This window comes from Eucyclogobius newberryi, unplaced genomic scaffold (genome assembly GCF_026437365.1).
Source record: "Eucyclogobius newberryi isolate DKJ021-1_F unplaced genomic scaffold, fEucNew1.0.hap1 SCAF_1, whole genome shotgun sequence".
Classification (NCBI taxonomy): Eukaryota; Metazoa; Chordata; class Actinopteri; order Gobiiformes; family Gobiidae; genus Eucyclogobius; species Eucyclogobius newberryi.
In genome coordinates, this window is record NW_027315723.1 from 18,962,462 (window position 1) to 18,986,811 (window position 24,350).

Consider the following 24,350-nt stretch of genomic DNA (forward strand, 5'->3'; position numbering starts at 1 on the left):
TCCATGCCGTAAGAGGCCATCGGGACACATATTTCACCTTATTCCTCGATTGAACCAGAGTCTATCTGACACTTTGGGCCGTTAGATTTTCATCTAATTTGAGCCAAAGGGCCATTTGTCACTACAGTAAAAAGCTAACTTTCTCAGCAGCATTAATTCGTTCAGGGATGTCAAACCCATTTTGGGATGCGGGCTGAATTTCGATGTCCAGGCCGAGTCGCGGACCAAACATAACGTAAAAACAAAATGAAAAAATGTGAATAAATAGTTTAATATAGCGAAAATGAAATAACATGGATATTTTGTCTGTAATACACTGAGTTCAGGTCTAGTCACTAAAGCCCCATTCACACGCGCCTTACCTGGTCATTTACCTGGCATTTGTCACTTTGTGAATGAAGCCAAAACAATCCCCTGTGTTTTGTAGTTGTTACTTTAAAAGGCTGTTGGCAGGGAAGGCTTGATTTCAAGAAATCAAGGCAAAGTGGTGACACTCGATCCAGTCGATTGACGGCTGCCGACCGCCAATGAAAGCATAACAACAACGGAAGTAACACCAAGAATTACAACTGCAGACGTTGGCGGCAATGTAATGCTATGGATACCAACCGCCATAAAACACCAAAGAAGATGGCAAAGTGGTTATGACATCATAAAGTTCAAGAGCATAAACTCTTCTTCTTCGGTGTTTTATGGCGATTGGTATCCATAGCATTACATTACCGCCAACTACTGCATTGTACCCTAGACTTTATTCAGTGCTCTCCCCAGAATCTTTTAAAGGGATGGTAAATATGCCTCATATGGGGTTGCATTTTCCTCCAAGAATGGTTTCCAAAGGTACGTTGTCGTCGTCGTCGTCGTCGTCGTCGTCGTCGTCGTCGTCGTCGTCGTCGTCGTCGTCGTCGTCGTCGTCGTCGTCGTCGTCGTCGTCGTTGTCGTTGTTGTTGTTTCCTCAGACTTTTCGTAGTCCTCAGACTCATGTCAAATCGGATGGCGGGCACGTAGCGAGACCCCGGTTATTCTTTAGACTTTATTCTTTAGACTTTATTCTTTAGACTTTATTCTTTAGACTTTATTCCATTTAACTTAAAAGCTTCACAGAATCTTCATCGTGGGCTTTGAACTCCTGTGCTTGCTGAAGAATAAAGTCTAAAGAATAAAGCCTAAAATACCAAAGAAGAAGAAGCGTAAACGTACAACTGCAGTAGGTGGCGGTAATGTAACACTTGGATACCAATCGCCATAAAACACTGAAGAAGAAGACATCGTACAGAGGACAAGCCCCGCTTTGAAAACACTTAAGTATTTAAAAACTGTATGAACAAAATGACAGCGAACAAAGGAATCGTTTTGAGGCTGAATCAGGTCATTTCTGGCAATTTTGGCTCATACCAGATAAAAGGGCTGAGCGGAGAGGGCACCTATGGGCATGTAGCCCGCTGCATAGATCAGTCGACAAACCAAACCGTGGCTATCAAAATATCTCGACAGCGGTTCTGCAGAGAGACCAGAAACGAGGCATATATTCTTCGGAAGCTGAGCCGGAGTCAAAACGACCACGTGGTGAAGTTAATCAATTCGTTTCGATACCAGGCCCATTACTTTCTGGTCTTTGAGCACTTGGATCAAAGTATGTTTGACCTCATGAGAAGAAGACAATTGCAGTGTCTTCGCCTTTCGGAAATCCGCTACATCACTGAGCAGCTGCTGGAAACGTTTAAAGAACTGGAAAAGATCAAAGTGGTTCACGGAGATCTCAAGCCAGACAATATCATGCTGGTGAATCACGCGCTTGAACCGTTTAAAATCAAGCTGATTGATTTTGGGTTTTCTACCACTTTGAGGAGACTGATTCGTGGTTCCCTCTTCCAGGCTCTTAGCTACCGAGCCCCAGAAGTGACTTTGGGAACTAAGCTGAATGAGGCAATGGACATGTGGTCTCTTGGCTGTGTGATGGCATTCTTTTACACCGGCCACGTCCTCTTTCCTGGTGAATGCGAATATGAAAATATAAGGATCATCACACGGCTCATGGGCATGCCTGATGTCCAGCAACTCCAAGAAGGCCTATTCACGGTCCACTTCTTCAAGGAGACGTGTGGCTGCTTTCATCTGAACTCGCCCAAAGAATACACGGACATAACCGAAAAGCCCTACAAGCCCATCAACGACAACGTGGCCCAACGTTTCACCCGTTTGGAGAACATGTCACTGCTTCACCTACGACCAGTCTCTGAAGAGGAAAAGGAAGCGCACCGGCAGTTTTTTGATTTGTTAAAGAAACTTCTGCAGGTAAATCCATCAAAAAGGATAAGCCCGGGAGAAGCGCTCACACACCCCTTCATCAAGCAGACGACCGCAGCGCAGGAGAACCCGCTCCCCACGGGCTGATACATTTTGTCCTTTGGATCTAATCCACACTCAAACCAAAATAGTTTCTTCATCGAAGTGTTAACCGGCGCGTTAACAATCCTGTACCAAACTAAACTGGGGCCATTCTGAACAAAATGGGACGATGTAAAGTCCGACACGGAATTATTGACAGGCAGGTGTCCATTGGTTCTTTTTTTTCTTTCAAAGATAAATCAAACCGACACAACAGAACAAAACTAGAACAGAAGGGAGAAAAACAGATATACATCAACAAACAGCAACCAAGCTAAAATGATGGTCACAATTGGTCCATTTCCAGGTCGAGTCCAAAAGTCATTTTCTCCATGCGTTTTAAATCCTTTACGTCAGTCCAGTCCTTAGTTGCTGGTGATCATTGTCACACTCCTCACTTTTGCCGTTTTGGCACGTTCAAGACTTCTTTTATTGCTGCCTCGAGTACGCTTGCCCCCATCTGTCCTTTTCTGCCAGGTTAATTTCGTATAACGCATGCGTGCGTGGTTGATATGGTGTGTGTTTAACGAAGCTAGCAGCGAGTTCCTTCAGTGTAGCTCCATGCTTCGGACCGCGAAGTACAAAAATGAAGATCTACATTCCAGAAAAGCAGCTCCAAGCAGAACAAGACACGAGCAAGAAAACTCTTATTATAGGCGCGATGAAGGATCTCAAAAAGGAATTTGACCCTTCCCACAGATTGGGGCCACGGGAGATGAGATATTGAGGCCTAAGTTTTTACCGCTCAAGTTCCTCACATCTCGTTATGTGCCTCTTTTAGTTCAGAGCTCTGTGTATTAATAACTTCTTTAAATAAGAGTCTTACCGATCACCACCTGGTGGTGAGTTGGATCCGCTGGCGGAGGAGGAAGCCGGACAGACTTGGCAGACCCAAGCGCATTGTGAGGGTCTGTTGGGAACGTCTTGTGGAGCTCTCTGTCAGTAGGGTCTTCAACTCGCACCTCCGGGAGAGCTTCTCCCATGTCCCGGGGGAGGTTGGGGACATTGAGTCCGAGTGGACCATGTTCTCCGCCTCCATTGTTGATGCGGCTGCTCGGAGCTGTGGTCGCAAGGTCTCCGGTGCCTGTCGTGGCGGCAACCCCCGAACCCGGTGGTGGACACCGGAAGTAAGGGATGCCGTCAGACTGAAGAAGGAGGCCTATCAGGCCACTCTGGCTTGTGGGTCTCCGGAGGTCATCGACGGGTATCGGCAGGCCAAGCGAGCCGTGGCTCGTGCTGTCGCAGAGGCAAAAACCCGGGCCTGGGAGGAGTTCGGGGAGGCCATGGAGGAGGACTATCGTCGGCACCAAAGAAATTCTGGCAAACCGTCCCGCGCCTCAGGAGGGGGAAGCAGTGCCTCACCAACACCGTTTATGGTGCGGGTGGAGGCCTGCTGACCTCGACTGGGGATGTCGTCAGCTGGTGGAAGGAATACTTTGAGGATCTCCTTAATCCCTCAGTCACGTCTTCCGAAGAGGAAGTAGAGACCGGGGACTCGGAGGCTGGCTCATCCATCACCCAAGCTGAAGTCACTGAGGTTGTTCGCAAACTCCTCGGTGGCAGGGCTCCGGGGGTGGATGAGATCCGCCCTGAGTACCTAAAGTATCAGGATGTTGTAGGACTGTCTTGGTTGACACGTCTCTGCAACATCGCGTGGCGGTCGGGGACCGTGCCTCTGGACTGGCAGACCGGGGTGGTGGTCCCTCTGTTTAAGAAGGGGGACCGGAGGGTGTGTTCCAACTACAGAGGGATCACACTCCTCAGCCTCCCGGGTAAGGTCTATTCCAAGGTACTGGAGAGGAGAATCCGACCGATAGTCGAACCTCGGATTCAGGAGGAGCAGAGTGGTTTTCGTCCCGGTCGTGGAACACTGGACCAGCTCTATACCCTCCATCGGGTGCTCGAGGGGCATGGGAGTTTGCCCAACCAGTCCACATGTGCTTTGTGGATCTGGAGAAGGCTTTCGACCGCGTCCCTCGGGGTGTCCTTTGGGGGGTGCTCCAGGATTACGGGGTCCGGGGCCCTTAGAGCGCCCAGCTCTAAGGGAGCTGGGCGCTCCCTTAGAGATAAGGTGAGGAGCTCTGCCACACGGGGGGAGCTCGGAGTAGAGCCGCTGCTCCTCCACGTTGAGAGGAGCCAGCTGAGGTGGCTCGGGCATCTGTTCCGGATGCCTACTGGGCGCCTCCCTCGGGAGGCGTTTCAGGCATGTCCCACCGGGGAGAGGCCCCGGGGAAGACCCAGGACACGCTGGAGAGACTATGTCTCTCAGCTGGCCTGGGAACGCCTCGGGATCCCCCCGGAGGAGTTGGAGGAAGTGTCTGGGGAGAAGGAAGTCTGGGAGTCTCTGCTCAGACTGCTGCCCCCACGACCCGGCCCCGGATAAGCGGCAGAAAATGGATGGATGGAGTTTTTATAAGAGCTTTTCTATTAAGAGTGTTTTTCTAAAGTTTTCTATAAGTTATCTGTTCTTTTACTTCTGTACCTACTTTATGTTGCAACACTGGAATTTTCCCATTGTGGGACAAATAAAGGCTTATTTATAAAAGTTTAGTTTTTAGATCTCCCGCTCCACAGAGAGATGGGCTGAACCATTTCATCAGACGGCAGTGTTCTCGCTGAGGGGGTTTGGCATGGCGGGCAAAGCACCACGGCGCTCACACGATACCCAAAAGATATGGAAAGCCAATATGATCACACTCCGCCACATAGGCATATGGCGTAAATTACGGCGCTCGGCGTTAAAAGCACCGCTTTATTTTGTAAAAGCATCGTAAGTACTTTCTGCGAGGTGGTGGGAAGGATTGTCCTCCTCCAACCTCAGCCCAGCGAGAACACTGGACGGCAACATGAATTTACCCTCACAAAGCTCAACCTTTAAAAATAGTGAGCCCATCTTTGAGCAGCCATGCTCCATATCAACACAAATATGGCCATTAAAAGAGAAATCAATGAGGTGAGACAAGTTTAGTTTTATTCCAAATTGAGACTTAAACTGGGAACTTCGCTTCGCTCGTTCCATTCTTTCATTTATGCTTTGTTTTTATCACTCAACAAAAATATCAGTACTTTTAGTCAAAAAAGACAAAGAACACTGGAGCAAAGCTGGCTTAATAGTTTGTCACATGTGCATCCTAGCGCTCTTATATACTTTAGAGGCAGGTCACGAAACGCAGAAGGATAAAGATTTAACACGTTGCAATACGTGAAACTGGTAGCTGTGTCTCAGACCACATGACTCTGACCTGTGGCGTGTTATTAAAAGTGTGTATTATGATACAGTGCTGACTGGTAATACATTCAAATGACTGTCTTTGTGTTTATTTATCATTTCATCATGTTTAGGCCTCTACACCATGTAATAGTATGTTTAAGCCTCTACACCATGTAATAGTACGTTTAGGCCTCTACACCATGTAATAGTATGTTTATGTCTATACACCATGTAATAGTACGTTTAGGCCTCTACACCATGTAATAGTATGTTTAAGCCTCTACACCATGTAATAGTATGTTTATGTCTATACACCATGTAATAGTATGTTTATGTAATAGTATGTTTATGTCTATACACCATGTAATAGTACGTTTAGGCCTCTACACCATGTAATAGTACGTTTAGGCTTATACACCATGTAATAGTACGTTTAGGCTTATACACCATGTAATAGTACGTTTAGGCTTATACACCATGTAATAGTATGTTTAGGCTTATACACCATGTAATAGTATGTTTAGGCTTATACACCATGTAATAGTATGTTTAGGCTTATACACCATGTAATAGTATGTTTAGGCTTATACACCATGTAATAGTATGTTTAGACCTATACACCATGTAATCGTATGTTGATGGTGCATGTACCTTTGGAAATAATGAAGGTCCGTGAAACCATCCTTTCATCGCCACCACAGACATTGTTGATTCATTTCTCCCTGTGGCCCTCAGAGGCAACTGTTGTTGTGATTTTGGGCCTTACAAAAATAAATTGATTTGATTTGATGATTTGAGGAAAATGCAAACCCATATGAGGCATATTTACCATCCCTTTAAAAGATTCTGGGGAGAGCACTGTATTGTAACGGGCACAATTGGCTCACCATTTCAATATTCACAGAGACGTCCCAGCGCTTTACGGGCGAGGTCAAAGGTCGTCTGGCACAGTCAGCCCGCAGCGATCCGAAGAGCGAGGTCGGCGTTGTGATTCTGAGCGTGCGACTTATTAAACTGCGCTTCGGATTTAATGAGACGTGGGTCGTTCAGAGGGATCGGGAAATGATACGCGATTCGGAGGTTAAGAGAGGGGGGGTGCAAATCTGCAAAGGAAAATCATGACTGTGCCGTCACGATTTTCACGGACTCTGTACTGAGTCAGGCTTTAAACGAGGTGGAATCGTACTTTTGATCTGCCGTTTGTGCTGCGCTCCTCTGGGCCGAGGTGAGAAGGAGCTGTGGACCTGACCAGAAGCTGATCTGTGCAGAAGATGCTGCTGCAGCATATTCTGAGAATGCTGATTGTTTGGCAAGAAACATGCAATACTTTACTAGAATGTGTTCCTTATATTTCTATTTGGATCAGTTGGTTGGACGTATGAAGTTATTAGAGCAGAATGGATTTATAAATGGATAAACATGAAATTTCATACATTTTCTTATTCAGAGTAAATGTATCGGGATACGTATCGTATCGCGAGGGTCTTGGCAATACCCAGCCCTATATTACAATAGTTTTAAATGACCTTGAGCTTCATTAGAACATTTTAACCTAGTAACTTAAAGAAAGTACTAGTCTAATGTCTAAAAAGAGAACATCTTGGATCATCATTTCGACATCATATTGAGATTATACCTCGGCAACAAAATCTAGTTTTACATTTCAGTATCACGCATCGATGCTAGCCTTGAATGTTCCACAGTAATTCATTAAACTGTCCATGTATCTCAGGGGTCAGCAGCCTTTTTAGGGCCGATGGTCACTTTAAGACCACGGACTTGGCCGAGGGCTTCCTGCTCAATTAGCCTAGATAGACTTATAATTGCCTTCATAACCAGATTACATGACTATTAAACCGTTTATTTGGGGCATTTATGTCTATTTATCATCATTTTGAAATTTGATCTAGCACATACGTAGGATTTATCACTTTCGGTTTGTTTTTAGCAGGATTACTGAGTGTATTTTAATAAAATGGACATTACTGGGTGTAGTTTAATAAAAGGGAAGTTACTGGGTGTATTTTAACATAATAAATGGACATTACTGGATGTATTTTAACATAATAAAGGGACACTGAGCTGGTTCTCTCATCCGTCGTCTGTTCGTGCCTTCCGGAGTTTTCGGCGAAATGCAAATCGTTGGCCGAGTTGTTCTATATTTAGAACAGGTCCACGTGGGCGACAGAGGGGCCCTTAGAGCCCCCGAGGGCCCAGGGGCACCAGGTGTAGCTTTAATTGAATCAATGCGGGACGAAGAAGTTCAATGCCGATCTGTGTAACTTTCAAGGCAAAGTAATAACATCTACAACGAAGCAGCAACGTTTAAAAACTCTTCATGGCCACTCACGACTCTGCTCATGATATTTAAAAACCAGAAGAGGCTCAGACAGTGTCGTTGTCTCACCTTGACTTTGTGGAGAATGGTGGGCCCCACAAAGTTCCCATTTTCGTAGCCTTTGACAAGGACGTTCCTCCCGTCGAGCAGAAGCTGAGCGCCATCCTCCACCCCACTCTGGATCAGGCTCTCTACTCTGGCCTTGGCCTCGGGAGAAATCAGGGGCCCAACGTCGGCCCCGGGCTGGTCCCCTGCAGCAAAGCACGCACCGATCGATTAGTGATTAAACTAAAATTTACTTTTTGGGGGCTTTTTACTCTAAAAGACCACCAAATAATCTTCAAAATCTGTTAATTTCAAAAGGAAAGACAGAAAAATTAAGAAGAAACTAAAAACATATCTGACGAGGCAAGAAACAACAATGTTCAAATAATTCACTTTAATATATAAACTTGCAGTGTAGATAGTTTGTATAACAAAATAAAGTTTACTCAAGAGTACTGATACACAGAATCCTACAAAAAAAGTGCTTTTAAATGTAGCTTCTGCTTTTATTTTCTTAAATGTCTATTAAATGTGTAAATGTTTTAATGATTTGTACGCCGTTACATTTTTCCCTTTGCCCTATTGTCGCCTGTACAAGAGGTCTCGATTTCACTGGTTTCTCACCAGGTAAATTACAAGGTTAAATAAACTCATTGCGGTGAATATAGACTATGCTGGTAATGCATTAGGAAAGTGAGGAATATCTTTGTACCAAAAATAAAAGTAAAAAAATCAAAATCAAAAAAGACCCTATGCCCAATGAACATACAGTGCGTTTTTCCACACAAAGAGTGCTTTTTTTTGTACCTGCGTTCACACGAAGGGTCTTTGAGCGCTCCACCAACTCCGGCAGCCAACTACGAGACTCGCCCACGAAGATGGCGGTGGAGAGGGCCATGCAGCGCTGCCCGGCCGCTCCGAACGCCGCTCCCACCAGCTGGTTCAGGGTGTTCTCCTTGTTTGCGTCGGGCATCACCACACCATGGTTCTTGGCTCCCTAAAAGCACAGCAGAGGAAGTCATTTCTACAGTAATAGTATGAACTTGATAATCGATGCATGTCCATAGGATTTACTGTCTGACTTTGAAAAGTCAAGGCTGTACTCAACATAATAGCTATTGATTTATCCTGACCGACTTCTTGGCAATTGTATGTGTGTGATACTTTTAAACAACAGTAAGTCATTGGAAATTGCCTTGTTCTTCACACATTCGCCCACGTATTGCTGTGTTGAGGGGTATCGCATCGTATACCCTGTATCGGGGGTATTGTATGGCATCGTATACCCTGTATCTGGGGTATTGTATGGCATCGTATACCCTGTATCTGGGGTATTGTATGGCATCGTATACCCTGTATCTGGGGTATTGTATGGCATCGTATACCCTGTATCTGGGGTATTGTATGGCATCGTATACCCTGTATCTGGGGTATTGTATGGCATCGTATACCCTGTATCGGGGGTATTGTATGGCATCGTAGACCCTGTATCGAGGGTATTGTATGGCATCGTAGACCCTGTATCGAGGGTATTGTATGGCATCGTAGACCCTGTATCGAGGGTATTGTATGGCATCGTAGACCCTGTATCGAGGGTATTGTATGGCATCGTAGACCCTGTATCGAGGGTATTGTATGGCATCGTAGACCCTGTATCGAGGGTATTGTATGGCATCGTAGACCCTGTATCGAGGGTATTGTATGGCATCGTAGACCCTGTATCGAGGGTATTGTATGGCATCGTAGACCCTGTATCGAGGGTATTGTATGGCATCGTAGACCCTGTATCGAGGGTATTGTATGGCATCGTATACCCTGTATCGGGGGTATTGTATGGCATCGTATACCCTGTATCGGGGGTATTGTATGGCATCGTAGACCCTGTATCGAGGGTATTGTATGGCATCGTAGACCCTGTATCGAGGGTATTGTATGGCATCGTAGACCCTGTATCGGGGGTATTGTATGGCATCGTATACCCTGTATCGGGGGTATTGTATGGCATCGTAGACCCTGTATCGAGGGTATTGTATGGCATCGTAGACCCTGTATCGAGGGTATTGTATGGCATCGTAGACCCTGTATCGGGGGTATTGTATGGCATCGTAGACCCTGTATTGGGGGTATTGTATGGCATCGTATACCCTGTATCGAGGGTATTGTATGGCATCGTAGACCCTGTATCGGGGGTATTGTATGGCATCGTATACCCTGTATCTGGGGTATTGTATGGCATCGTAGACCCTGTATCGAGGGTATTGTATGGCATCGTAGACCCTGTATCGAGGGTATTGTATGGCATTGTAGACCCTGTATCGAGGGTATTGTATGGCATCGTATACCCTGTATCGGAGGTATCGCATTGTAGACCCTGTATCGGGAGACGGCAAACTCGACATGGATAAAGGCCGTAACAAACCACTGGTTCATTTGGCTTCTTACCCGAGTCATGCTCTTAAATATTTACAGCTAGGGTTAGTTAGGATTTACATGGTGCATACATTCAGGCCTTTATATAGATTTACAGAGATGTGTGCAGAGGTCAGTCATACCATGTTGGACTGCACTCTCTTGCCGTTCTTGGAGCCGCGCTCGTAAATGTACTCTCCGGCCTGGTTCGACCCCACGAAGCTGATGGCTTTAATCGCCGGGTGTTCGCAGACGAAATTCACAGCTGCACCGAGGAAAGAAAGCACATAATTGTAATTCTAGCCTTTCCATTCGTTCAGAGGAAACATTATGACTGAACCAATGCATTATCTTTGTTCACATATTTACCACAGATAGGAATAAGCAGACCACGCGCAAGTCACTCAGATGCAAAGGTTTAGATCTTTTCCCTCTGAAGCTCCTTCACGCAGCGTACATTATGTAAATGATCCATCTTCACAGTCCTGAGGCGTGCATTAGAAGAGACTGTAGTGACTTAGATCTGCTCCTTTAGTTTATCTCAAGCGAAGATTACTAGGGTCCAATGAATGTACTGATAAAAGAGAAGAGAACCAGGGAATTTTGTGGCTTTTGTAGAGTTTCTTTAATTGTTTGCTGTAGCCTTAATGATTGATCCACCGTGATTAAAGATGTCTGGTGGAGGGTCCGCAGTATAGCATTCAAGTTATCCAGCTTGCATTTATTCAATTGCAGGTGTTAATGCCACGTAATACCTTGAAAACTATGCTTCCTTACAGTTAGCAGTGTTTCCTCCTTTTCACAGATGAATGTCTTACTAATTGGTCACACACCTTCTCTACTCCAACCCCTATTACCCCTGCCCCCATTACCCCCATTACCCCTGCCCCCATTACCCCCATTACTCCATCCCCCAACCCCCATTACCCCTACCTCCTACCCCCATTACCCCTACCCCCATTACCCCTATCTCTACCTCCTACTACTCGTTCCCTTACCCCTACCTCCTACTACTCGTTCCCTTACCCCTACCTCCTACTACTCGTTCCCTTACCCCTACCTCCTACTACTCGTTCCCTTATCCCTACCACCCATAGCCCTTCCACCCATAGCCCTACCACCCATAGCCCTACCACCCATAGCCCTACCACCCATAGCCCTACCACCCATAGCCTTACCACCCATAGCCCTACCACCCATAGCCCTACCACCCATAGCCCTACCACCCATAGCCCTACCACCCATAGCCCTACCACCCATAGCCCTGCCTATTCCCTTACTTCTTGTATTATAACACAAAAAACTGCCTTAACAATATTCCTTATAATTGCCTCGCATCTCTATTAAACATTATTGGCCTGTAAAACATTGCGACGTCATCCGAAACCCAGCATTAACATCTCCATGGAGACGAGCAGAGAAAGTCGCATGGTCCGCCTTTAGATCGGCACGTTTAAAAAGGGGATTCAACACAACCGCGTCGAGGTTAATTGTCACAATGTCACCTTTAAGAGTTACAATTACTGTGAGAAAGAAAACGTTCACGATTTAAACGATGATTCACGATACTACTCAGATGGTGTTACTATTTCTCAAGTTTGTGCCTTCTGAAACAGCACTGCGTGAATATCAAAATAAAACAAAATGTGACAAAAGACCACCATAATATTGTGACCCTAATAATCACAATTAGCGATTAACCCCGGCATCCCAAGTCGCCCCTGCCGTTCGTTCAGGCGGGCGCTGCTCCCTCACCTGCGTGCTGCCCGTGGATGATGTTGAGGGTCCCGTCCGGCGCCCCCGAGTCCTGCAGCAGCTTGGCCAGGAGCATGGTGCAGCCGGGCACGCGCTCCGACGGCTTCATCAGGTACGTGTTGCCGCAGACCATGCCCATTGGGAACATCCACAGCGGGATCATGGCGGGGAAGTTGAAGGGGGCGATGCCGGCGCAGACGCCAATGGGCAGCCGGTACGTGTACGTGTCCATGTCTTTGGTGATGGAGGGCAGCGTCTCGCCGAGCATGAGAGAGGTGATGCTGCAGGTGTGCTCGACCACCTCTGGAACGGGAAGAGCGCGGAGGGGGCGGGGTTTGAGAATGAGACGCTTTGCTCACGAAAATCATAAACAATCGGTTATTTGGATCATGAAAGTGGTATTTTACATTTACTTAATTTATGTAGGATCAAAAAAGCTATAAAACCCATGCTCTTGTAATAGTATTTTAGTTATTTGTAGTTGCCAATACAATTCTTGCTCTAAATCAATAAATGTTTTGTTTTCTGTTCTACCGCTGTGCATAAAAGTTTATGTGTGAATGTCTTCACACATAAAAGAAAATGTCTTTTTAGTGAGTTAACAATGACAATTAGATAAAAAAAGAAAGAAAAATACACAAAAAAAGACCCCAAAAAATACATATTATAATTTTCCCTGTATAAATTAATAAAAAAATTAAACATTAATGAAATAATAATCAAAAAATTGAACGTGGCTCAACAGTGACTGACTCAGAAGTAAATTTACCATTTCATTTTCCCCAGGGATAATTTGGAAAGTTTACAAGGGGCTAATCCAGCACATGATCACGAAACACCACAAGACTAGAGCTGGGTTTCGATTCAAATTTCAAGAATCGATTCGATTCCGATTTTTACGTTTCAAAATAGTTTTTTTCCGATTTCTCAGATCCCATCCGATTCGCTCCGATTTCGATCTGATTTATGATTTGATCCGGGGGTTAATGTTTTTAAAAATGAAAAATGTATTTGAACCGTTTCCTTCACTTCATGACTGTGTAGAGAAGCAACATATTAAAACTAGTATTATATCAATATTAAACAGCAAATCTTACAAGTATTGGTAGTTACTGATGGAAGACTGATGAAAAGGTTGTGGGTCAATCTACCTTCAAGAAAGATAATCCAGGAGTCCTGAATTATTTTTCTTGAAGGTAGATTGAAGTTCACTGAGGGAAATGTAGAAAAGAATTTTAATTAAAAAAAAAAAAAAATGTATCGTTGGACGTACGAATCGATAATCGGTCATTAATATGCAAATCGATTAAAAATCGGAAAATCGATTATTTCAACCCAGCTCTACACAAGACCTATAATTCAGTTTAAAATCTGCTTCTGAAAATTTATAAACAAGTTATTTAATTAATGATTAAATTAAAAAAAAAAAATTTCCTTTTCTTTTTAACTGAAAACAAATATCCATTTTACTAACTAATGCCGTCATGATAATAAATACCAAACTAGTTCGATACTAGTAAATGGGCTCGATACTCCATATTTCCAACACAAACAATCATACTTTCTTTGTGTTTCCATGTGATCTTATACTAGTTCTGATAAAGCTCAAGATTGTTCTACAACTGTTATCATGTTGTCATGTTTAATGTGATTTAAATCGTTGCTCAAATAGAGTACGCAAGTTTTAGTATCAATTAAGAGTCTGATAAAACGTTACGTTATATACCGTAAGAAGCAACACTTTCATCTCAAGGCATCAAATAAAACGGTGTAATACAGCAGTTTAGGCCGGACAAGAGCTACGTTCCTGACAAACTTCTTCATTCAGGGTGGAAATTATACTTATCTTTACTGAAAGGCACTGCACACAAGCTATAAAATAACCTCTGCATGCAAATATCTGCAGTAGAGTGATTTTGTCCTACTTAAACGGTGGACACTTTACCCCATGGCCACCTTAAGTTGCAGTAAAACCTTCAAGCGCCGTTGGTTTGATTTGTGCAGCGCTGGCAGCTCCTTCGCGGGCGGGCGCGGCTTTTCGGGCGAGAAGTCCCACAAATGAGTTTGGCACGAGCACACGGCACAACAGTCACGGCTGTGCCAGATATTTAGAGGGAAAAGGAGCCCAGCCGACATTCTGCAAGAAACTCACCTCTTGCTTTATTGTCAAATAAGTAAGAATAATGTGTTACAATTGCCTAACTTATTTAGCATAATGGACACACTGTAATTACTTCAGATTAAAATGGTGTCATGTACGTAATAACTTAAATCTTATTATTATTATTTGTTTATTTTAATTATTATTATTATTATCATCATCATATTATATTATTTTTTGTATTATTATTTTTTTGATGATTATTAAATGCGTTAATTATTTAGTCCAAACTACTGAAATTAATATTATTTAACCTGTTACCATCCACCTATTTCGCCCTGTGCACAATGGTTGGACATACCCAAATGGCATTGCTTATTTAAAGAGGATCTTATGTTCCACATGCAAGTGTTCTGAAATTTCCCCATGTGGGACAATAAAGGAATATCTTATCTTATCACTGCACATGTTTATCTTGTTGACAACAACTGTGTAAAGTTTCAGATCTCTGGGAACAGGCATTTTGGTGCTGTTGACCTTTTTGTATCAAAAAGTATATTCAGAACAAGTGATCCAAATATGTGCCAACTGTGCCAAACTGCTTTATTACAATTTTAGCTCCGCTATGATCATAAAACATACATGTTGATGTTTTGTAGGCCACTAATACCCATTATAACTGCTAAAAACAATGTATGTGAAAATGTGTAAATATGAGTTTACCCATGAATTTCCCATATAGAGGTTAAAAAAGAAAAAGAAAATTATAATATTTTTATTTTATTTTTGTATTGATATAATAATACATATGTCTAACAAAATGCACATCCAAAAGGCTAATAAAATCAGAAAACGTTAGGGGGGGGGGGGTTGAACCTACATTTCGTCTTTTTGTTGCTTTGAAGCTTCAATACATCGTTGTGGCAGTCATCGTTTTGAAATGCTAAAAAACTGCAACGAGCATTAGGCCAACATAGGCGGCAAGTGCGTGCGCGGAGTACGCGGGTGCGTGCGAGGAGCGGGGCGGGTGCGTGCGCGGGTGCTACGGGGAGCGCAATGGGGAGCACGGCGCGCCGTGGCCCGCGCAAGGGGTGGGGCGGGCGTCGCCGTCGCCAACGCGGCTGGTGCAGAAAAGTTGGAAAAGCTTTTTTGCTGCAAGACGCGGCGCAGAAAATTATCAAGATTATGCTCTAGTAACGTGCTACGCACTGCCCGGAAGAAGGAAACAAAACAAACCCGCATGAGGTTTCGGCCAATCACAGAAGACGTGAGATTCTCACTGAGACAAAAGCGCATGTTCTGCTTCTGTCACTCTGACATGTCTAAGGTCTAAACTCAGGCAATTGACAATTACAGGTTTTGACAGGAAACATGAGTTTCTCACTCTCTCATCTCAATGTGGTCATCTCACAGTTTGGGTTGAATGGGATGTGTCGTAGGGCCCCAAGGGCCCGTGGACCATGTGGATTGAGTAAACAAACATGCGCGACAGGTGACATTATTTGGAGAGTTCATAACTTCTAAATATAAACTTACCAAAGGATGTTCAGGGATGTTCACAAGAGGTGAGCAGGGTCCATCAATCTACTATTGTTTTATCAACGCGTAAAATTTTATGTGAAGCCAGTCTTAAGTCTTTAATACAGAAGATTCTGTGTCAATAAGGCCTTTGTCCCGCCCACCATTCTAAAGCTATTCTTTTTGGCTAGAATAATATGTCAATCAAAGTCTGCTACTAGCATGCGGCGCTATCCATCCATCCATTTTTTTTTTGCGGAGGCTGTAGCAAACAAACCCGTGGACAGAAAAAATGGTGGATGGTCTCATTCTGTAGGTAACAGTCTGAAGAAAAGAAGGATGCCAAACATTATCTTATAAGTCAAACAGGTCATTTGTTATGGACGGAGAAATGCGCCAGACGAGCGCATTCTCGTCCGGCGAGAAACAAAGAAAAGTTTGTTTACTTGACAATATCTCGAAATCGGATAACTTCAGGAAAAATACAAGTGGATATTGTTTTTCAATGATTCCTTACGGACAGACTGAGTACAAGGATGTACAGAATTAAAGCCGTTTCGTCCGTCATAAACAGCAAACAGGACATGCGTTTGTAAAAGTTGAGACTTTCTCACAAACTATTGGCAATTTCTTCTTGGGGCATATTATTCAATGTAAATCAATGACATATTCGTTTTGTTGAGAAAATAAGCTTTAAAATGATGTATGGCTTGCTGTTATTGACCACGGAAATAAAAGTGATGATGTAAGAGAATATTTGAGATATAGAAAATGCTCGCCGGCGCGCAGGTGGGTGGTAACAGGTTTTAATTGTTAGTTATTTCATCATTATTTTTAGACCATTTACAATTATATATAGGGCTGCCGCAATGTTAAATATGAAAGTTACAATTATCGTGAGAAGAATCACAATTTTACAATAATCCATGATTTTTGGCACTTTGACCAAAACGATTGAAATCTTTAATCTGCTTCATTCAAAATAATAATTTAATAGAGCGACATTCTTCACCAGCTTTATGAAATCAAATAAGTAACGATACTGGAACAAAAACGCATTTTTTTGTCACTAGTTATATTGTGAGATAAATAATCACAATTAACGATTCACCCCAATAACCTTGAAATGCTTAATTGCATAACAAACTGACAAAAGGTGCCACTCAATAATCCCTGTGGTTTAGTCCCAAACACGATGTCCTGCAGCAAAAGCCTTCGCTTTCTGGAGCCATCGAAATGACCCAGGTTCGACCTCTATAAACGGTCAAAGTTCAAACCTCCTCCACGCTGTACTCACGGAGTCCTCTGAACACGTCTCCCTCTGCGTCGGCCAGAGTCTTGCCCTGCTCCAGCGTGATCAGCTTGGACAGCTCTTTCTGAAACACGAAAGGTCAGGGAAGGGTTACGGAAAAGTTGTTTAGTGCAAATAAAACAATGGCTGAGTAAAAACTCCTTGCAGCTAAATGCTGACAAAACAGAAACTCTGATTATTGCCCCTGATGATGCCATTCCAGGGATAAACCAGTACTTGGGTGTTTTAGGCCAGACTACAAAACCTAATCTTAGAAACTTGGGTGTCATCTTTGACAAAGACATGTCTTTAGAGCACCACTCCAAGCTGTTGACGAGGAACTGTTTCTTTCAGTTGAGGAAAATCTCTAAGCTCAGGACAATGGTGTCTCAAAATGATCTGGAAGTTATAATTCATGCATTTGTGTCTTCACGTTTAGACTATTGTAATGGTTTGTTTTCCTGTCTTAACAAGAAGGAACTCAATCATCTGCAGCTGGTCCAGAACGCTGCAGCGAGGATCTTAACCCGCACAAATAGAAGGGCCCACATTTCACCCATTCTTAAAGCCCTTCACTGGCTGCCGGTCTCCTACCGGATACAGTTTAAAATTCTTGTTCTGACTTTTAGAGCTTTAAATGGTCAGGTCCCATCGTACATCAGCGATCTGATTAAACCATACACTCCCTCTCGCTCACTAAGGTCCTTGGATCAGAAACTGTTATTGGTTCCTCGCACCCGTTTTCGGACCAGAGGAGACAGATCCTTCCAGGCTGTTGACCCCAGATTCTGGAACGATCTTCCGCTCTCCCTACGCTCACTGGACTCAGTTACTGCTTTTAAAAAGGTCAACTTAAAACCTTTTTATTTAGTCAAGCCTTTTAAATGCACTTGTTTTAGGGACTGATTTTACTGTATATTGTTGTATATGTATTGTTCACTGTAAGTTTTTTGTGTTTTTATTGTTTTATTCTGTGTTTTGTGAAGCACTTTGTGACTTCTGTCTGTGAAAGGTGCTATATAAATAAAATTTACTTACTTAAGGTTACGGAAAGGTTACGGAAAGGTCACGGAAAGGTCACGGAAAGGTCACGGAAGCAAGTTTAAAAATCTGTATTTCTTCAAATCAGGGAAACGACATGCACTTAACTTGAATGTGATGATGTTACTAGGTATTTCGTGTACTTTTATGATCATTTGAACCATGATAACCAATGTATCACTTCCTGAAGATGGCACTTCAGGACATTCTACATTAAAGGCGGTATGGACGATTTTTCGGCGATTTGAGAACGCAGGCGGAAGTGTGCATGCGCACTCCCCCGTGCGGACTGATACAACACACACGTGCGTTTGTTTATTAGCGCAACAGAGCGCATCGCATCGCTCGTCTCCCGTAGATTTCTGTCCACTTCTGCGTCAGCTCGAACTGTCTTTCTCCGTCTTCATTTTGCCCCGTACACTGAGGGAACTATATTATGATAGATCCATGCGCTTAGGCACGCGGAAACGTGGGGACGAGCCTGACGCGGCTGCAGGTGAGCGATAGGTGCGTTTTATGATTGATACGTGGCAGGACTAATGATTTATCCACGCCACGAGGAAATATGACAAAAAATTTGCTGAAAAAAATAGTCCATACCACCTTTAAGTGGAAAATTGTAGCCAAAGGAACAAGGAAACCAGACCACGTGTCAGGTCTGTGGAGAGGCAAGCCCGCTCACAGCGAAGCTTTTCTGTGCAATAAAAACAACCAAAGTGATAACATGCACGGGACACATTATGCATTATTTGTACCGTTTTCGGCCTTTAAAACATTCTCTTGAGCACCTCGTTTTAGAACAAAATATGAATAAATGTTCATTATGCCGTTTCCCCGGGACTAACTGAGTTTTGGCACCATCTACTGGCTGCAGAGGAAATTACACACACAGTTTAAGTTGAACATTTCAAGCTGCCTTTCACTTCCAGGTCTCAGCACGCAGTTGTACAGATCGTGATTAGACGGGAGAAATTCTGGCAATGAATTTTGTACTTAAAAAAAAAAGAAAAGATTCTCAGAGCCACGTCACAGATCGAGAGTGTTTTAGACGCTCTGAGGGGAGAAGGATTTATCAAACTAGCGTGAAAGAAGCTAAATGCTACTCCAGGTATGTGTGATGTGGGACAATGTTAGAACACGGTTTAGAGCCAAAAAAAAGTTCATTTGCATAACGTATTTAAGTTAGTCCAGCTTTTAGGGTTAAAAAAAATTGGGCTTTCATACTTAATCTACCAATTTAAAAGTCAGTGATTGTATCCTCCAACAATTCCATTTTCCTTTGGTTTTGCTGACAATACTCATCATTTCACTTTTCTGCTAAATGTCTCTCCCCTCCACTTTGTGACTCCATCCTGCCTACAAAGCCTCCCCTGACCTAAAGCATAGCACTCCCATAGTCCTACAGTTGTGTACTCACGATGTTGTCCTTGATGAGCTGCTGGTAGCGGAGGAAGACCTGCTGTCTGCTGAGGATGGACGTTTTGGACCAGGAGTGGAAGGCTCTGGAGCATGAGTCTGCGGCGGCCAGCATTTCCTCCTGAGTCGCTTTGGGGACGCGGCTCACCACTTCATTTGTGGCCTGAGAAAAGGTCAAAACAGGTGTCACGACAAGCGGTGGAAAGTCACTATATTCACGTCATTACAGTTCGTTTGTGGCTCATTATGTAGAGTTATTTTGTCGTCTGAAAAATGAAGTATGAAGGACGTTTATTACTCTCATGATTATTGCTATATCAACTTATTGTTTACCAACCTATAGATGGAACATACTCTGGGGCTAAATATTTGTCACATCTACCTTTTCTATGCTCTAATAGGGAACTTTCTCTTATTTTTGTTTGTTTTACATGAAAATTTTGCACTGTAGAGGGTTGAATAACATGATCTATGACTCATTAATGATACGAACTAACTACTTTTGTGTTTTATTCTGTTATTTGCACAGGGATTATAGTTTTAGCATTATTCTGTTAGTGGCACAAAGTATTATAATGAGTGTCATCACAAAACTAAAATGTCAAACTATTTTCATGACTAGAAAAGACTAACACTCTAAACTATGTATACCATTAAGACCTCTATATTTAAACTGTAGAATGTCATTTTCAAAGCATTTCTTTGTGTGGCATTGAACTAAACCTGAGACGGCTCACGGATTATTCTAAAACTATTCAGGAAAAGGTCAGTTTTGTCCAATTATGTGTCATTACTTTCAGTATCGATACTCGCACAAGTGAGTGTCTAGTTACAATACTATTTTTAGCATCAATTAGTACTGGTATATAGAATTTTCCTAACAATAATAAGGAGGAGCACATCAAAGTGTAGATTAGTGCTGTACAACTGATCTACATGACATTGTTCTGACCCTCAAAACTTTAAAAACAGGGATAACAAAGTATTTCAAATCAAGCAAAGGGGGGAAAAAGTATCAACATGAAAAAAAATCTGACCAGGGCCATTCCTTTCTGGAGTTTTGAACGGTAAAAAGTCAAAATCATATGACACAGAAAAGACTGAAACGTTCCGAGAAGACGATGATCCACTTGAAGAATGTGTGCAGACCTTTACTCAAGTCCAACGCATTCTGTTGTATAATTTTGAAATCATTGGCTCAGTCCGTGCGTAAGGCTAAACCGACGCAGGGTCAGGTTATTGATTGACGGGATTGTCACAAAGAGGGATTTACAGATGAATCCTGGTTCGGAGCGGCGCTTTTTGTGATAGAAGTCGGAGCGGTGAAACAATCTCAACACTGGCCTGGCACGGTCCGGGAATTGAACCCAGGACCTCACTGTAGCTCACAAGAATTACTATATCGTCTTATCATTCCATAACTGACTTTTCTCTCAGTTTTTATATAATATAATAAGGTTTGAGCTGTACTGGGTTGAATAAATGACTTTTTGTGCTCTTCATAGTAACAAACTCACTTCTTAGTGTTACATTGTGCCATTTTTTTTTTTTTTTTTAACTAGAGCTGTCACTAATGATTACTTAAGTAGTCGACTATTACAGGCAGCAATTATTTTTTATCAGCCTAAGAATCTATTGCATATTTAGCCTTTTGAAATACATTTTTGTCCAAATACAGGCTGAAATATGCTGACTATAGTCTAAGTGTTTTATTGAAGAAAATCCTAAATTGTTTATTCCTTTTTGACATTTTGATTGAAGGTATTTTCATATGCGTTTTAGAGTGTGCTTAGTCCGAATTATGATTAGCAAGTCACAATTTGTCGATAAATTGTTGCAGTCCTATTTGTAACGATCGTGTACATTTAGGGTTATAAGGGTTTAGAAATGATTCTGTTTTAAGGCCTGTTTCAATATTATTGTGGTATTTTTGTAACAAGATATTGCACTTTGTTATCGTTACGGGGCCAAATCTGCCACCAAGAAGAAGAATGTACTAATAATAAATTAAAAAGAATAATAATAATAATACTTACCGGATTGTGAATATCTATCCATTCTGATGTGTTCGACTCGACAAACTTGCCGTCTATAAACAACTTTGTGGTGGGCTACAGAAGAAAAAACAAATATGAAACAATGAAATATGTTTTAATGTTGTTTGGATGTTTTTTTTGTCTTATTTTGTTGTCTCTTGTCCGTCCAGTCTTATTCTTGTCCTACTTTTATTGTTCTAAAAAAACGTTTTTCACACAGCAATAGGAATGTGTATGTTAGGGTCATGATTGATCTACAGACACCCCAGACTTGTGCAATCCTTAAAAATCACAAATAAAAAAAAAAATCAATATAGATGTCTCCGGTAACACCCCCTTTTGGGTGAAAACAAACAGTGTTAACAAATGGGCGGGAGGTACAAATTGTTAAAATGTTGTAGTTTTGCACCAAAATAAAATGATTATCGGGATCGGTATGAGAAAAAACTGCATGAAATAGGGGTCGAGAGATGTACGTTTAACTTCCCTGAATCTTTTTGGCAAAATGAACCCACACAGGGGCAGGAGAGGTCGTATCCTGACATATACAAGTATCTAATTCAATCTCCATGTAATTAGTTTGACACTATACACCTCCAACTGATCCACCCTCGCTGTGTGAAGGAAAGGTTTCGCAGGTCTTTCCTTCCTGCTGCTGTCAGACTTTATAACAAACACTGTTAGTACTGAACACTCGCAATATTGACCTAACCATGTGCAATTCTGTCATATGTGCAATTGCTGTTGGAATTCATGTGCAATTCATGTGAAATTCATGTGCAATCTATGTGCTGTCGTGACACATATTCATGTGCAATTACTGTCGTGATCACATGCAATGGTATTTATTTATTTATTTGTCTATGGCAGTTTTTATTTATTTATAGGGGATCTTCTACTGAAAGTGTTTTTCAGACTTCCTATAAGTGATCTGTTCTTCTGTATCTACCTCTGTATCTACCTGCGTTGCACTAATGAAATTTCCCCATGTGGGACAATAAAGGAATATCTTATCTTATCTTATCCCTCAGGATTTAATTAAAATATTCACAAACATCTTCGTCCATGGCTGCTGTGTCGCCAGTATCAACATTTTTTTTCATATTTTGAAGCAAAACGATCACATTTTAACAATTTGTAACTCCCTCCGAGTTGTTAACACTGTTTTCATCCAAAGGGGGGCGGGGACGGTCTAATGGCACAGGAAGTGACGTATGACCGGACACGTCTATTCACTGTCACAGTGCATTTGTATAAATTGTATAGAGAAAAACAGAGGGTAACTTTGCATGTCATCTCTTTGAGGGTTGTAAAATAAACACATTATTAAAAACTGTAAACATTAGCGCTGAAGAGGACAAAAGACACATTCGTTACCACCGAAGAAGAGGAATAACACATGCGACCAAAGTGAACAGCCGTCTGCAAAAAAAAAAAAAAACATTCTTAAGTCACATATGTACACGGAGTCTCACGTGGCTGCAAACTATTAATACGAAAATACTGCATGCAACGTGACATGTGACCACAGTTATGGGAGCAAGTGTGCAATGTGTAACCTTCACTACGAGTATCACCACGCACACAATGTATCTTTACTCCTTTAGACGTGACGGAATGTAACGATGCCACTTGCCTTTTTGGTGCCAAGCGATCGAATGAGGAGCGCGGCCATTGTAAAAAGCTGATATTTCTGTTACAAAACACCTGAACTAAAGCAGCAGGACAACGGCGGCTAGCATACAGCCCCCAAGACACGGGTGCTAATGGTTTAAGCGATGTATAAACCATTTACGTGTCGAGTTCACGTGATTTGGAAGGATCCGGTTTCGTTACACATCAGGGAAATGTCTCTGTCGAGTCCAGGGAATGGGCCGGGTCTACTTCCGCCATATTTGGGCGGCGCTAATGACGACTCCGGCCAATCACATCACGTCTTTGAACAGCCTCCCAGAAATGAAAGGCGCTGATTGGCTCTTGCTATAAACACAGACTCTCGCTTTATTATTTGGGAAAAGAGACTCTTTACGTTAAATGTCTTTAAATATCGGCGACATTGTTCATTTGATAAAAGCAGGAGTAAAATGTGAACAACGCTGTCCTATGTATGAAGGTTATTTTGTGTATTTATATAAATAAAAATGAAATAACCTCGCATTTTAGTTGTGCGTATTATTGATGCCACAACTTTTCTAAAATAACACAAACGTAAAAACTATATATTTGATAAAAGCGAGGATTTTTTTATTATTATTATTTTTTTTTTTACATTTACGGTTTTATTTAAAAAAAACTCTGTGACCATGGGAACGGGTCCAAGGAACAAACACCTTTTATACTTTGTGCAGCAGCTTGGGACTTTAGAGTCACGGGTTTGAGACAGACTCGGTGGTGTGTTTAAAGCCCTCAATGAACTCAGGTTTGAGCCGAAAGTCCTTTAGTGACACACCTGTCACTAGGGGGCAGTATAACGTAAAATGCATACTTAGAAGACGTACTTTAGTAGTGCCAGCCGCCATTAAGAGCAACATACAACAACAACAAGAAACTAACCGCAATTAAACGTAACACAGCAACTACCACAACACCAACAACAACAACACACCTGTGAAACAACAGTCTGCGTCACGTGACAAGCATCAGGAACCATCTGTTACGTCATCAGCGCGTTAGATCACGTTTCAAAGCGGGTGTGTCGAAGCGCATGCGCCTCGTGGCTTTGGACCTGCGCCGTTTAAAGCCTAAAATACAACAACAACAACAACAACAACAACTACAGTAGGTGGCGCTAATGTGACACT

The 24,350-nt window shown here is 42.6% G+C and overlaps 1 protein-coding gene across 2 annotated transcripts in view; it reads right to left on the minus strand.

The window, feature by feature from the left end:
- LOC140354787 (methylmalonate-semialdehyde/malonate-semialdehyde dehydrogenase [acylating], mitochondrial-like) overlaps positions 1 to 23,305 on the minus strand; it is a 32,874-nt gene extending 9,569 nt beyond the window's left edge. Inside the window, exons 1-9 of one of the 2 annotated variants that reach the window (XM_072440028.1) lie at positions 23,186 to 23,305; positions 22,930 to 22,971; positions 21,550 to 21,624; positions 19,515 to 19,676; positions 17,063 to 17,141; positions 12,147 to 12,449; positions 10,535 to 10,656; positions 8,790 to 8,979; positions 8,007 to 8,188 (exon numbers count right to left, since the gene is read on the minus strand). In XM_072440028.1, the coding sequence (XP_072296129.1) occupies positions 8,007 to 8,188; positions 8,790 to 8,979; positions 10,535 to 10,656; positions 12,147 to 12,449; positions 17,063 to 17,141; positions 19,515 to 19,676; positions 21,550 to 21,624; positions 22,930 to 22,971; positions 23,186 to 23,224 (1,194 nt within the window). In that variant the 5' untranslated portion in view covers positions 23,225 to 23,305. Of the gene's footprint in view, positions 1 to 8,006; positions 8,189 to 8,789; positions 8,980 to 10,534; positions 10,657 to 12,146; positions 12,450 to 17,062; positions 17,142 to 19,514; positions 19,677 to 21,549; positions 21,625 to 22,926; positions 22,972 to 23,185 lie in introns of both variants that reach the window. The other variant, XM_072440021.1, reaches the window with a different exon arrangement.
- Between the last annotated feature and the right edge of the window lie 1,045 nt (positions 23,306 to 24,350).